Source organism: Ips typographus, linkage group LG7 (genome assembly GCF_016097725.1).
Source record: "Ips typographus isolate SLU linkage group LG7, UJ_Ityp_2.0, whole genome shotgun sequence".
Classification (NCBI taxonomy): Eukaryota; Metazoa; Arthropoda; class Insecta; order Coleoptera; family Curculionidae; genus Ips; species Ips typographus.
The window spans coordinates 3,165,334-3,181,208 of record NC_138428.1 but is presented as its reverse complement, the minus strand read 5'-3'; the positions used below and the strand labels follow the sequence as shown (position 1 = coordinate 3,181,208).

At 34.9% G+C, this 15,875-nt stretch overlaps 1 protein-coding gene across 8 annotated transcripts in view; it reads right to left on the bottom strand.

The window, feature by feature from the left end:
• Positions 1 to 15,875, bottom strand: part of LOC145731687 (uncharacterized) — a 67,856-nt gene that overhangs the window by 25,302 nt on the left and 26,679 nt on the right. For 6 of the 8 annotated variants that reach the window (XM_081983585.1, XM_081983579.1, XM_081983584.1 and 3 more), the window contains exons 3-13: positions 7,266 to 7,354; positions 6,166 to 6,384; positions 5,425 to 5,539; positions 4,770 to 5,155; positions 4,283 to 4,453; positions 3,327 to 3,483; positions 3,046 to 3,229; positions 1,431 to 1,606; positions 1,221 to 1,377; positions 987 to 1,168; positions 544 to 934 (exon numbers count right to left, since the gene is read on the bottom strand). In XM_081983585.1, the coding sequence (XP_081839711.1) occupies positions 544 to 934; positions 987 to 1,168; positions 1,221 to 1,377; positions 1,431 to 1,606; positions 3,046 to 3,229; positions 3,327 to 3,483; positions 4,283 to 4,453; positions 4,770 to 5,155; positions 5,425 to 5,539; positions 6,166 to 6,384; positions 7,266 to 7,354 (2,227 nt within the window). The remainder of the gene's footprint in view (positions 1 to 543; positions 935 to 986; positions 1,169 to 1,220; positions 1,378 to 1,430; positions 1,607 to 3,045; positions 3,230 to 3,326; positions 3,484 to 4,282; positions 4,454 to 4,769; positions 5,156 to 5,424; positions 5,540 to 6,165; positions 6,385 to 7,265; positions 7,355 to 15,875) is intronic. The other 2 variants (XM_081983580.1, XM_081983586.1) reach the window with 2 other exon arrangements.

The following is a 15,875-nucleotide window of genomic DNA, read 5'->3' as shown; positions in this document are numbered from 1 at the left end:
TTAATTAATTATAGCAAAGCTTTGTTATTTTAACAAAGTGAAGTAAATCTCAACAATCCTTTTTCCAAAATATAGCAGATTTTCATATTTTTTCTCACACTGTAAGCATGCAAAGATTGCGATACTAATCAAGACTTACGTTCATAGTCAGATGCCAAAACTGTGTGATATCAAATTCGTCGTGAATTAATTCACGTCATTTTTTTCACAAAAGAGAAACTGTTCTCTTTTTTCTCAATTTATTCACGCAAATTTGGTCTCTTTGTGAAGCTAACTTTAGAAAAACGGATTAAGTTAGGTTTGAAACAGAAAGGAAAAGTCAAATTGAAGCAAAAACAAGTTTACCATCAGCAACTTCATGTACAGTTCAAAAATAAAAACACTGAAAAATTCTAGTCAACTTCGTTCTAAAGATTTTCTAAAACATCTTTTGAATTAAAATTTTTTCTTACATTTTTGAAGCAAATGTACTATTTTATATTTATATTGTCTGGACACTCATCAAGCTTTAAATAGGAAAATCAAAACAAAAATTTGACTTACCTTTCCTGAAGCTCGTCAGAGGTCACCGGCTGCGTTCTATACCGGTCACTATTCCTCTTCTGGCTCAACCTTTTGGGTACCGCCCCTTTATTGCCCGAACCACTCTCGTTGCTCAACTGTCTCTCGAACGATTTCACCAGCTCGAGCACCGACAAAGGGCGCGTTTTTGTTAGATCCCGGTCTTCCTGCTTGTCTCTGGTGATCGCATTAGATTGCACGTTGAAATCCGAGCAGATAGTGTAGGAACGGCGTGAAGTGCGTCTGCGTGAGTCTGAATTGTCGTCCGAGTCGGGTTCGCCGCAGAAAGAGAGGCGGGGTCGCGGAGACTCCTCTCTAAACGAAGGAGAATCGGACCGAAGGCCGGCCGACTTTAGGATCGGCCTTACTTCACCTGCAATATACCAGTACAGTGTCTTCTCACATTTGATGACCAGAAAACCCACCTTCAGCTTCGTTTCCGGAAAATCTAGAGTGTCGTCCCACGTCTTGACCGGTATCCAGGATTCCACCACTTTTTGTCAACTTCAAAATCGGTCTCATTGGTTTGTTGTCCTCGCCTTCATCGGTATCGGTGCTGGACTTCTTTTTCAAAATTGGTTTTGGTCCCTCAGATGAAGTGGTCTCACTAAATTAATCGATTAACTGTTGACACCCTGAAAGTCATATGTAATGCCCACCTGTATGAGTACTCTTCTGATAAGCTCTTCTTTTTTAAAATCGGTTTCACAGAGTCCTGGGACGGCTGTTCCGGCTCTAAAATCATTTCAGCCCCACCCGCTGCTGCTAGTATCACAGCGGTGGTAATAGAAACGTGAGGAGTACTACTTGTACTGCCTAAGAAACTTACTTGTACTGACCACTGCAGATTACTCAATATTGACACGTACCTGCACTACTAGCACCGGAGCGGCGTTTTAAAATTCCATGGGGTGAACTTAAGGAAAGGTCATCCTCCTCATGTCTTGACGATTTCCGCTTCAATATGCTCTGGATGTGCACTTCGGGCGATTGAGTGCGTCTGAGCTCTTCTAGGGAAGATCTTCGTTGATTCTTGAGAATTGATCTGAAGGAAAAAATGCTGTAATTACAATAATATTTACATTACTAGTGTAATATGAGAATTTGTATATTCACGAGTGTTGTGATGAGTTATAGACCGAATTATGGTGAGCACTAAGATGGAAAATTCGCAGAAATGTATTTTATTTTAAGAATTTTAGGAGAGTCTAAGAGAATGATGAAGAAAAGCTAATAAATGCACATCAAAAGCAACAATTCTGGCCAAGTAGCCAATGCCAAGTAGTTTTTACAGCTCAATGGAGCAAAATTTGACGATTGGGATGTTAAGAAATACTTGAATGCTTGCGTCAGGGACAGCTCTCTTAACTGTCAAAACTCACTCACCAGTGACCTGAAAGTATAAAATGCCAAAGTTTTCTTGAGGAATTGCACTTTAAGAAGTGTTTACAGCTCCATAGAGTCAAATTTGTCAGCTCTGACGTTAAAAAACACTTTGATTCCTTTCATTCATTACGTGCGCGTTAAAAATGTTTCCAATATTATTTATATAAACTTTTTTACTATGCTGTTAAGGACCGGTAGATTCTCCTCCGGATAAATTCATTATTAGGATAACTTTTAAAGAAATGACAGAATTGACCTGATTTCACGGTTTCTATAGAAATTATCTTTCGAAATAAAATTACCCTGAATTGAAAGTACCAGCGCTAAATCAGATGTGTTGATAGACAAATAGATAGTAAGACGTGTCTTTCGTTTGAATAGTTTGTTAATAAAAATGTATTACACAAACTGTGAGTTTATTTATGCATCATTATGCTCCAAATCAATCAATACGATTATCTCGAGAGGTTTCGATCGTTAGCTTATTCAATTGGATCGGGTAAACTAGTAGAGAAAGATCATTAAGATTAACTAGTCGATTCCGAAAATTATGAGGATTGATACACTCGATACAATAGAAAATTGCATTATTTGAACGATATAAACAGTGTTCAGATTTGACAAATGACAGTGACAACACAAGGTAGAAGCGATTTAACTACTACGATTAACTGAATTTAACTGTGAAGCAAAATGCACAAAAAAATGGAATCTGCAAGTTAAAGTAAAAAGTAATAAGACTCGCAAATAATAAAAAACAATTCAGTTAGGTTAGAATTTAATTTTCTTTTCTCCTTTTAGTCATATTGCTGTCCTGTTTTGATTTCTACGGATTGTCAAAGCTAACTAACGTATCTTTAACAATACAAAAACGAGATAAACGGGATTCATTTGTTGCCTATCCAATCCACTTCCTCCATCGGATTATGATGTTTCACAAGATCAACGTAGTCAATTATTATCATAAATCAATTTTTGTTATGCATAATGTACTAACAACAAATTTCATTTGAAATCATCATGGTTTTTGCCTTTGAACATTCCAAATGGTTTTTAAAAAGAAAAAACATACAAAATTTAACACTTGAATACACTTACCTAGAATCTGAAGCCTTGCTAGCAACATCCGGACTGCAGCTTCGATGCCTCATCACCGTGGACTCATCCAAGCTACGTCTCTTCTTCAGAATTCCCTGTTTCCGTTTACTTGTAGCGGGTTCGACCACGTTAGGCGAGAACGTAACAGGCGGAGTGTGAGTCGAATGCGGTTCAGTCTTTTCGTCTGAATTCATCAAATGCGACAAAATAAATCACCGTGACGGCTTTTTTTCCGCGTGATGATTCAATAGTTTCGAAACGTCGAAACAATGTGCACCTACCTTGGGCAACTTTCCGTTTCAATATCGAAACGGGGAGGGCGTGAGAAGTAGTCGGAATCTCGTTGACTTGAACTACGGCAGTCTGTTTTTCCTCTCTCGGACGTCGTTTTAGGATCGACGATGGTCTGGTGCTCAATTTTTCGTTGCCACTATCCACCTAAAAGATTAGTCTCAGAAAATTATTGCAGCCAATTGTAGAAAATGAAGTTACAATTAAAATAATTCAGAAATAACAATTATTTCACTAACAAAGATTCTATGCCATTTTCCTAGTTTTTATTGGAAAATGTGAGATGCTCAAGGTAGTGGAGTGAGAGATATTACGAGCAAACTGGACAGAAAACATTTAAAGAGCATGTGAAGAGAGTAAGAAGTATAATGGAAGAACGGGTGAGGCGGACTAAGAGAGGACAACTGTATGGGACGATAATGAGAAGAAAAACCACCACTCAATTTATATTTTGGAATTTGAATGAAAGAGAAGAGAAAGTGAGAGAACGAAAGAGGCAAAGAACGCTAAATTGCAGAGGGAGAAGAGAGAAATTGGGATAGAGAGATGGTTAAAATAGTGATGAACGAATGAGTTAAGGATTGATAGATGAACAGTAAATTAATGGGGAAAAGCTGCCGTTAGTGACACAGAGGAAAAAGAACTTTTTTACAGTAATTAGAACTAAGCAGAAAAAAACTTCAGTGAAAACCATACTTATTTGGTACACCATGGATCTGTGACGTAGAAAGGGACATCTCCCTTCTGTTTATAGTGAACAAAAGGTGAGACAGGTTAAATCCAGTTATTTCAATCGACACTTCGAAGAATAGTTGCTGTTAGTTATTTTCTGTGATATGTTAAAATGTCGTAAACTTTGTGGGTGTGTGTATGTTTAATTTGGTTTGTTATTCTTGTTGACAATGTGTCAAAAGATAATGTTGTTGCAACTAGGAAAAACACTAACCGGTTTAACACTGCGAGGCAGCTCCCGACCCCTATTGGCCAGTCTTTCCACCCGAGCCAAAGTTTCCCGTGTGAACGCGGTCAATTCCTCCATTCTTCGGGCGATATTTCTGTTGGTTTCCGTGTCCGAAACTGAGTGGGTTGGCCTTCTAGACACGGTACTCATACTTTTCTACACACACACCCACAAAAATTAATACAGTTAAAAAGTGATTCAATAATAAATGTTGAAATTATATAATAACAACAAAAAGGAGAAATAGATTAGCAAAGAACATATTTATGATCCACTTCGTCACTGTCAAATTGTCAGTGAAAATTTTCTTTCATATAATCCTTCCACTCAAATTTGGCAACTACGAAATTCAACAAATTCTATTTTAAAATACCTGTGAACTAAGTTTGGCCAAAAGGTTACAACGTTGACACGTATTTCACCTCAATTGCCATCATCATATTAACAACAAACAAAATAACATTTAACCTACCTCTTTATCTGATTGACTTTGTGCATGTCCGTTACGAGAACTGACAGTTCCCACTTTATCCCGCGGAGTTCTGCGAGCAGCAAAAGGCTTGTACTTCAGCGATTCGGGAGTCGAAGGAGATATTACGCTTCTTCGAGCATTCTCCATGTGAATGGCCAGTTCCGACCGTTTCGGAGTGGTTTTTATAGGGCTCTGAGTATAAAACGAAGGACTAGCTGGTACGGGAACACTTGGAGAGATGGAGGCAGTGGACAGTGACGGAGAAGGCAAGCTTATGGAGGTGCTTGGAGAGGCAGTGGTGTGGTTGTTGGAGGGCAGTTTAGACGCTTGGTCCAGCACTTCCTGGGGGAAGAAACGCCGACGTCTACGGGCGGCTTTAGCATCATCTAAACATAATAATGTTAGTAATTGTTGTTTTCTGGTGCAGTCTAATGTTAAATGATCGCTAATACTCGAGTTTACGTAGACTTGTTGTACTAGAACAGTTATTTTAATAATTGATAAATAAACAATTGATGTGAACGAGTACTTGACAATGTTGCCACTTTTGATACCAATCCATTAGCATGATTTTAAGTGTAAAACAGTGTCTGAGTATAAATAAATAGTAGCTTATAACCTAGTTTGTGTACAGCCGCGACAATGGAAAACCTACCGTAAGAATTACTAGGAGGAACCTCTTCCGAGGTGAGAGATCTATTTAAGTTGGACTTGCGTTTGCTGCTCTTGTCTTTTTCCGTTCTGCTTGACCGCGGAGATTCGACCATCTTCTGAAAACATACAACAAAAATTAGTTGAAATCGAACAAGAGAACTACAAAATAGCAAACAATCATGAATTTCAAAATTTGTTGGTAACAATGAACGTCACTAGACTAGAGTCTATGTTGAAGCAGTTACAATTTTTGACATCATTCCAGTTTACTTTGATTTTCCCTAAAGATTAAAAACAATCGGACAGGCAAAAGTGTCCAAGAAATCGATCAATCAACGCACACGTTTGACGGACCGATTCTCAAGTCGTTCAATTTAACATAATGCGGATATTATATATTTTAGCACGAAATTCCCTTGCAGTAGAATAATCCGCTAAATTTAGACGCGGTTAGAAAGTAAAATTATTTTACCCGCACAAAAGCCAGGTTGTCAATATTTCATTTACATTACGTGTTGGTTCAGATAGATACATAACCCACTGAGGTTGTTGTAATGCAAAATTATCGGCAGGAAGTTGCAACCATAAAGAAACTGAATACAAAGTTGAAATTCTGGATGTCAATGTAGTGAAGTAGAGGATCTAGTGTATTGGATATAAAATAGTGGTAAATGTCGTCAAATATGTCAAACTGACATTATGTGATTAACAAATTGGCCTATTTTTTTAAGCAACATCTTACCTCGCATTTTGGGCTGGTTAAGCTGCCAGGCCGGTCCTGCTGGTTGGCGACTTGCGCTCTCAATCTGGAGGTGCGGGTGGTTCTGGGTCCCTCCGAGCTACTGGAGGAACCGTTCCCGTTGCCATGGTTGCGCAGAGGAGAGGCAACGTTGCCGAATTGCTCGGCCAGCTGTTTGCGACGTTCCTCCTTGTAGCGAGCTATTCGACCTGCTCGATTTTCCTACAAGAAAATATTGTAAATTATACTAGTAATTGCAGTGTTTGTTTATATATTCTAAATTATTGCAAAGATGCTAACAGAGAAATGTTGCAAAACCCTACAATTCTCTACATTTCATAAGGATTGTTGTTCTATGTAATGAGTAATTGTCAAAATAGTTAGTCCAATCTGTTCATGCTGATTGACGGAATTGAATCATGCTGTAACTGTTTATTTTTTAATTAATTATCAAAAAAACAATGTTAATGTGATGGAAAGTGTCGAAATTCATATAATTTAGTTTTGTGAAGTTTTCATTAGAAACATTCTACAAAGTGGTTAAAGTGACATTTTAAGGACTAGAAGCTGTTGTATTAAAACACCTTGTAACTGTCAAAAGAATGGAAGAATTAGTGGTGAAAAATATCGAATTCAGAGCTATAAACTGATACATTTCGGACTGTTAAAGTGGAAACACTGGTTACTGTCAAATTGAAATTTTAATTTAGTCCAATCTCTCTAATTTAAAAAATATTTCAAATACTCTTATAACAAAACGTCGCAAAAACCCATAATTTCTCCATAAACGACTTCAACTAATCTGTCACTATATTCAATCTTTTTAAACTTTGAAGAATTAATTTTCTTACTTTAACTTTAAGAATCAACTGACCAAATACTTGACTTTTTCTTCTGACACTCTGAAAAATAACAAAATGAGAATCTCGTCTCAACAAAACTTATCAGAACATCTAGGAACTTGTGTTATAAAAACAAACTAACCGTAAAACTGTTCGGTTAGTAACGAACTAAAACAACTCAAGAATTTTCGTAAATAACTGTTCATCATCACCTTTTATATTTAAAAATTCTTTCAGTTTCAAGTGTCCTGGTTAACTTACCTTTGAGTTATCTGACATGGCGGTCGTGTTCGGACAGGACAGCGGACGCAACCATCTAGGCAGTTTTGAGCGTTTTTTAGAATTTATACCTGAAAATACACAAAAATCACAATTTAACAGTGTCGAAGAGCTATAAAAGTACTTTTAGTACCACTTTGAAAAGGGTGAAACCCTACACAATCTAACATTTTAGCAAAATACTGCATTTTGACGTGGTCAGTTTCAAGACCAACACCAACTAAACCAGAAACCTGGTAATCCATCAAACCGTGCATGGTATTATAGTTAAAATCTGCTCTCTGTGGCTACTAATTAGTCGGTGTTATTAATGATGGATGTAATTATAGCAGAAGCAAAAATTACACATTTAAAACAAATCGGTAATATTAACATTATCGTGCATATACGAAATTTCTTGAATCGCGCATCTAATATAAATATTTACGAAAAAAGTTTTTAAGCTAAAAATAAGAGCGTAATTGAAATTGGGTTCGGTCCAATGCAACTATAAACTGTTACAATATACGGACCGGTTAACATATTATTTCAATGGGTAGGAAATGAGTTTTACATGTGCGACAATCAGAATACCTACTTAAGAAAAGAACATTAGTTTCTAGCGAAGCAAACTGACAACCAGAAAGTTTGTCTGCTGTATTTATACGGAAATGCTGTAAGGTATAAAGGAAGGGGGAAAAAGCTCTCTCCTCCATGACTTCACAATATGAAGAAATCTGCTAATTCACATTAGAGTTTCTATGGTCTGGTCAACTCATGACTTATCTGGAAACTCAGTCTGGTTGAGTGGTAAACTTGAAATAAACCTTCAAAAGAATATTCAATAAAGCCAAAAACAATAATGATTGATGACATTATAGGCGACGAAAAAGAACTACAAAAAGCTAAACGAGACTGGTGAACAAAGCTCTGCAAAAAAGTAAAAGACATCCTCACAATAATAGTCCACAAAAGTAAATAAAGTGGAGCTTCTCAAAAAGAATGTTAAGCATAAAAAGCTGTAGAAATTCTAAATCTGCTCCTGAACAACACACTTTCCTACATCAAGGCAAATATTTGGCACAATTGAAGACCAAGTAGACAATCAACACTTGCAAAGGTCAAATGAGCCATCAACCATTCAAATCGTTAGATCTAAGAGGGGTCTAGCCTGGGTACCAAACTTATGGTCCTAGATCATCTAAATATGCTATTCTCGAAGTATATGGAGAATGAGAAGGCTATAGCCATCAAAGTTAGTACTGAACTGTCACAAAGGGCACTAAATTCAGAACTAAATCAACTAGTGACAATAGTATGGTTATCACGGTTGGACAAGTCAACGGTTTTTGTATTTCAGGACAATAAACTGAATATTATAATGTATATTTGAAAGTTTCTGCACTAAATTGCACATAAATTAATGGGATGGTCTGTCCCATTTAGGTGAGATTAATTTACTTTTTCTTCACCTTCTTAAAACTGGATTTTCTTGATACTTTCCGTTCTTCTCGAAGATGTTCGTAGAACGGAACAGGGTAATAAATTACCTTGTTTACATATTATTCTTGACCGATTGAGCAAACGGTTGACTTATGGAAGTGAAAGTAAAACGATACGTTGTTTCAATAAAATCGCCTGAAAATTGTATTAATTAGCGATGAGTAGAGAAAATTCGAATGTCTCTTCACTAGAGATCGGACAGTCACTCTTAAAAGTCGATTTCATTAGTCCAAATTATCCGATTTTTAGACGTGTCACTGATGATTAAAGTACTACTTAGTTTCTTATACAAAGAGGGTCTGAATCATGATTGTGTAGACATCTTGGGATATTCCCACGTATTAGTAACGTAATAGTACAGATCACTTTTTATTATTAATACCAGTAATCGCGTACAAAAGTGTATTATACCCCAGGATTTCCGTTACAGTTCGTTGGCTTTTTTTGTTGAAATAAGGTTATGATGATAAAGAAATCTTGCATTTTGTTTATTACGATTATTTAATGTTTCTGTTATGAATTAACTCTTCAAATAACTAAAATAGAAAAGATCAAAGTGAAAGGTGTATCAAAATTGTTTAGGAAACCGTTGTAGGAAAAAAAGTTTAAATTCTAAATTAAATTTAGCTTTCTTGCCCTTAAAAGAACCAACAGAAGCAATGACAAATGTCACTAAAAACGAGTTTTAAAATTTGTATATTTGAAGAAATTCTTTGTTTCCTTTGAATTTTCCAGTTTTTTTGTTATGAAACTATTAGATTTACGATTAAATTATATGGAAGCCCTTTTTTTATGGGATAACTCCATTGATTGATATGATATTATGTCAATTGTGTCTTTTCAGATTAGGTGACGAAAAAACACCATTGGAGTTGTTGTTGTCAATTAATGGCATGTCAATTTTTATTGATAAAAAGAAAACAATTTTATTTGTTTTTTCCGTTTTGTGCCTATTTTTCAATTAAATACTTTTTGACTTAGTATTCAAATATTTTATGTTCTAAAACCGGTCAATTATTAAGTGGTTTACCTACTTTATTAAACTCATTTAGACAATTTTTACCTATTCCCTGTCTAAAACTTTCAAAATTTTCTGTCCAACTAATTTTCAAATTATCTGTGAGTTACATAAAAGGTAAAAACAAGAGGTAAAAGAAGGCAAATTGACTGCCGTACAAGACCAGAAAAGATTAATAATTCATAAGCACCCAATGAACTCGAGAACCAAACTGTACCCGACCATATTTGGGCACAACAGTACCGTGCGTTAGTGCAAGGGCAGTACCTTCTAGTTCGTCCTTGGAAGAATTTGAATAAAATGCAGTTTTGAACAACGGTTCATTCGGGCACGTGTTTACTTACATTCAACCTTGTGTTTTAAATGTTAAATGTAAAATTGACTACCAAGTTGACAATTGGTGAAGGTTTCCAGTAATAAATCAAACAATAGTCAATTTCACTCAAATACAGGATGAACTTATTTCTGGATTGTCTTTTTGAGGAGAGTAGAAGTTTTTTGGTTAGTAAGGGTTGACTTACTTTTCGACAGTTCCAGTAACAACGCTGATCAACTAAACTCAACGAACATCATCACAGTGAAACAGCACACGGAAATTTAAAAAAACAGGACCGAACCAGCCGAAAACCGTTCACCGAGATAGATACACACAGATTGAATTGAAATATGAAAAGTGTACACGACAAACGCGTAAGGTCGGCAAGATCAACCTGTAGCTTTCAGCCGCAAACCTTGGTCGACGGCACACCGACTCGGTTTTGCGGTTTCACATCGAAATGTGTGTGTTTATCTTTTTTTTGGTGTGAAATCATGCGCTGGTCCGCGATGTGTCATCGACATAAGTCTTTCTTTGTTTCATACTCGAAATAATCAAAATAGATAATAGATTGGGCAACTATAGACAACGGTTGTTGTTGTTGTGCTTCAATATTTACACACAATATTACCGACGATTAGGTTTTATATGGCTGGTTTGATAAAATGATCAGTAAACATGATACTTAAACCATAAATGTAAAATTGCACCGAAAATATTCTGAAGTGGATGACGTTTACTAACATTCCCATAATAATAACAATAAAGTTGGAACTCTGATATGTTTCTGAATTTTTATGTATTGATATACTACAGTGCATATCATCATGATAAGCACAGCTCTAAAGGAAATTGATTATTGGTCATTTGGATATCTGAAAAAATACCAAAGACTACATCCACTGAAGCAGATCAGTCCCTTCATCTTTAAGAAGAGGGTGGAATTAAGCTCTTTGGAAATGTTGAGATTCCACTGGCAAAACAAGTAATTTTGCAATATGGAATCCCAGCTATAGTGTTAATAGCTACTGTGTTTAAGTTAAAGACGAGGGGTAGATCGCCGAAGTATTATAAAGCACTTTGCCAGTATTACGAAGCATTTTTAGGTATTTTTAAGGTATTTATCATTTTGAGGCATTACCTGAAGATTTCAAAATATTTTGTGGTAAATACACTGTATCAAAATAACTAAATTGAACAGAATAGCATAAGCACATGTAGTTATTATGGTAAAATCTTTGTTACATTATATTGAGATGAAACAATATTCATTACCAGTTATTATAATAATTTACCAAATTTTTCAACGTTGAAACAACATTTTTAAGGTCACGTGACTGTTTTTGACAGGTGTCAACTGGACTTTACAGTGTTGCAAGCTCTAAAATTGCATAATCAGAGTTACGTTGTGTCTCTTTACAATTTCAGCTTTCACAACTGTCTAAATTTAATTTATCAATTTTCCAAAGTTTAAACTGTGTTTTCTGAAGGTCACGTGACTGTTGTTGAGAATGTCAACTGGCCTTTACAGTGTTGCAAGTACAAAAATTGATTTCTCAAAGTCACGTGACGTGTATTTTGCAATTTCAGTTTTTACAACTGTCTAAATTTAATTTATCAATTTTCCAAAGTTTAAACTGCGTTTTGAAGGTCACGTGACGATTTTTGACAATGTCAACTAACCTTTACAGTGTTGCAAGCTCAAAAATTGAATTATCAAAGTCACGTGACGTGTATTTTGCAATTTCAGTTTTTACAACACTGTCTAAATTTAATTTATAAATTTTCCAAAGTTTAAACTGCGTTCTGAAGGTCACGTGACTGTTTTTGACAATGTCAACTGGCCTTTACAGTGTTGCAAACTGAAAAATTTAATTATCAAAGTCACGTGACGTGTATTTTGCAATTTCAGTTTTTACAACTGTTTAAATTTAATTTATCAATTTTTCAAAGTTTAAACTGTGGTTTAAAGACTTTTTGACAATGTCAGCTGACATTTACAGTGTTGCAAGCTTAAAAATTGAATTATCAAAGTCACGTGACGTGTATTTTGTAATTTAAGTTTTTGGAACTGGCTAAATTTAATTTATCAATTTTCCAAAGTTTCGAGCAAAGTTTAAACTGCGTTTTGAAGGTCACGTGGTTGTTTTTGACAATGTCAACTGGCCTTTACAGTGTTGCATGACCAAAAATTGAATTATCAAAGTCACGTGACGTAGTTCTTACAATTTCTGTTTCAAGGCAATTTGTGGTATTTTAGGCAGTTTTAAGGCATTATCACTATGAGGCATTTTGAGCAATAATAGCATTGTGAGGTATTTTCGAGGTATTTTGTATGCAAAAACGCATTTTGGTGTACACAAAATTATTATTAAGAGTATATCGAGTTGTGAATAAATTATGTTAATTATTAACTTTATTATTATTCTAATTTAGAACCCTTCTAAAACAACATACTGACTATTTGAAGAGATACAGTGCGACACAGGACCCAGACTGATCACTTTCTAAAATACTCCTATTTGGTACAATTTTAATTGAAATCGGTACAGTATGTGTGCGGTCTCCGATTCACCTGACACCAACGTACCAACCAAAAAAAGAAAAAAAAGCAATATAGGAACAGAAAGCAAGAAAACCGCATCCTTTTACGGCACCCGCTGTCATTTATAAGGAGAATCCATTAACGTTTTGGCATGTCGATAAGAACGGTGAGTAAGAGAAAGAGAAATATGCTTCGGTGAGTCAGTATTAAATTACTGGTTACCGGTTCGGACATGCCAAATAAATCAGTGGTCAATTATACTATAAAATTATAAAATTTGCACAGAAATGATCGAATCGCGAGTATAAAGCAGAACATAAACTGAGAAATATCTTTATTCATTCATACATAAGCACTTCAATGATATATTCAGTAATACATAATATATTACGCTGAGTATATGTGTATAATAAATAATAATAAGGCTTTTACATTAAAATAGTGTTACATGTTTGGTAGAGATATATTGAGAATATTACAAATAATAATAAAATAAATACACGTTTTGTGGTTGCTTATGTCCTTATTCAGTAATAAACCAGCTGGAAGTTCCACTCAAGAAAATGGTGTACTAAGTAACCCAATAAATGATACTGAGGTAGATATGGTATATCAAACTAAGTAGAACAGCAGAAGTGTAGAAAAGTCACCCTTGACAAAACCAAAATAACTTCAATGAATAGCCCAAGACTTCCTCCTCAAAAAATCCGTTAGTTATACAGGAAAATAAGACTTTTCAAACCAGATGCAAGATTTATGGAGGTATAAGTTCTGATAAACTTCCATTTCATTCACCATAAAACCAGAAAAAATGCTAATACAGTAAGATAAACGAAGTACCAGCCTGCATAATATGATTTAAATATATCACTTTTCTACATCTTAAAACCTAGCACAGTTTTCAACCTTCATAATCACAAGTTGGAGTTATCATGCCTTTTTATCAGCAATTTTAAACCATTTTCTGATAATAACTGTTAAAACGTTTTGAAGAGCGTGAAGAAAGCTAATTTCCCAACCACTTTTTTAATCATTGAAGTGATTTTCTTTATAAATTCACAAAACAGTTTGTGTAGAGATTGTGGAAAAAAAATAATAAAACTAACTAAGTAAGCAGTTAATGTTGAATCATTGAGAATGTCTGTTAAATAAAAACAAAAAAAAATATAAGAACAAATGAATTTAATAACTTAATTTTGATAGATAGCACGTTTAGTTTGGACATATTTAAATCTGTCACAATGGTGATATCTGTCAAATACCACTTCACAAAGCAGTAAAACTACAAAACCTGCTTAAAAGCACTGTTATAGTTAATACAGTTCTAAATGAAACGAAATGCTTGTTTAAGTGAATCGTTTCCATGAAGCTATAAGAAATGTCAAGACTAGTACAATCTGTTAAAATTCACATTATTTTTTAGAGCTCTGTCTTCGTTGGAGCTAGTTTCATATGTCAGAAAACTGTCAAATACTCTATGAGACTAAAAAAGTAATAAAAACATGCTCAAAAGCAATACAATTCTAAATCATTTTAAGTGAATTTTATAGGTTTATGAGTTAAATTTTGCCTTATTCTAAAAAGGTTTTAAAAATTTCTGTCCGTTTGTAGATCAGCAAATCCATGTGGAGTAGACGTAATAATAGCCTTTTAAGTGAACATTTGAAGGATTTGCAAAGTATAAGAAAGTAGAATTAAAGCAAAACCTAAAATAAATCTGGGAAATTATATCAGTTAAGGGCTGGCAACACTGTACTAAATATGGTCACATTCAAGTAAATGACTCAGAAATTTGTGAGCAAAGTCGAATATTATGTTATAAATGAAATCAGTGCTTAATCTCTTTGAATTACCCAATTTACCTTAAAAAACGAATTTCTATTACTAGTTGGTAATGCTGCCGAATCATTAATCATTGTCAAAAATATGCAAAGGGCAAAATATTAAGATGGATAGAGCAGATGACTCTTGAAGCTCAAACAAAGTTATTACATTCTTTTATAATTTAGAGCGCCATTTGTTGTAAATCTGTGGTCTCTGCAAACAAATATCTCTTTGATAACAACACTATTAATATCCAGCATCATTATCATAGTAATAACCTTTTGCAAACTCAAACTTCAAAATTGTTTGCGGGAGTAAAAGTTGCACTTTCCTTTAAAACTAGTTTTAAGTTTAAAGCATGAATACAGTATTCAGTCACCATCAAGTCACAAGTGCTGGGAACTAAAGCATATTTCCAGCTGGTTTATACCTAAATTAGTCCATTAATCATTCACGAACTAACTTCCTGAAGACATTAACTAATAAAGAAACTACAACTATGGTCATCTAAATTATTGTACATTGCGCAACCCGAAACAACAGAGATTCAGACTTTGAGACAGCAAAACTAGAATTAAAGTACTAAAAAAACTAATCTAAGCGCGTAATAATCGAGACTATATAGTAGTTTAAAGCTTTAAGCAGACGACACAACGTTATTTTCTGGATGGCTGGACATGTCACACAGCGATAGGACGGGCAACTCTGTCTACGTAATTAGTTAACCTACAAGAAAAACAATCGGTTAACTGATAGTGCCAACTAAATGAAGCAATTGTGCTATACCTACGATGGCGACGATGCTTGGCAAGATGCAGGCAGACTTGCAAGATGCACACAAACACATAACAAGGCGAAGAAAGTGAGGTGGTTAGGTGACTTTTTTCTTTTTTTTTTTTTTTTGAAAATGGTACTTAGGATGAGTCTGAGCCATGGGTGCGCTGGTAATAACGTGAAAAAGCGGCCTATTTTACATAACAATACACAGTAACATATTGGAAACATTCACCATGTAACACAGATCTGTATTGCTCACCAACAATACCCACAAAACAATATAATTTCTTCAGTATCCCTGGATTTGTAGTTACCCTAGAAATTAGTGAGGTTACTGCTTAGGTAAAACCTCTTTCTAGGAGTTACCACATTATAATCCCACAAGTGGCAAAACTGTTAAAATGAATGAATACCGAAACCAAATGATTGCACACTATTAGCAGTAAACATCACTTTACCTAAGACTTTCAGTTAAAATGTCGGATTAAACCTTTAGAGGAAGGTGAAATGCATGTTTTGACTTCATTGGAATAATACAAAGTTTCTCAAAATTGCATTGTTCTAATGGGAATGAACAGATTTTGGTAATTTTGTTACTCCTCTCAACCAACTCAACATCTAAAACGAATT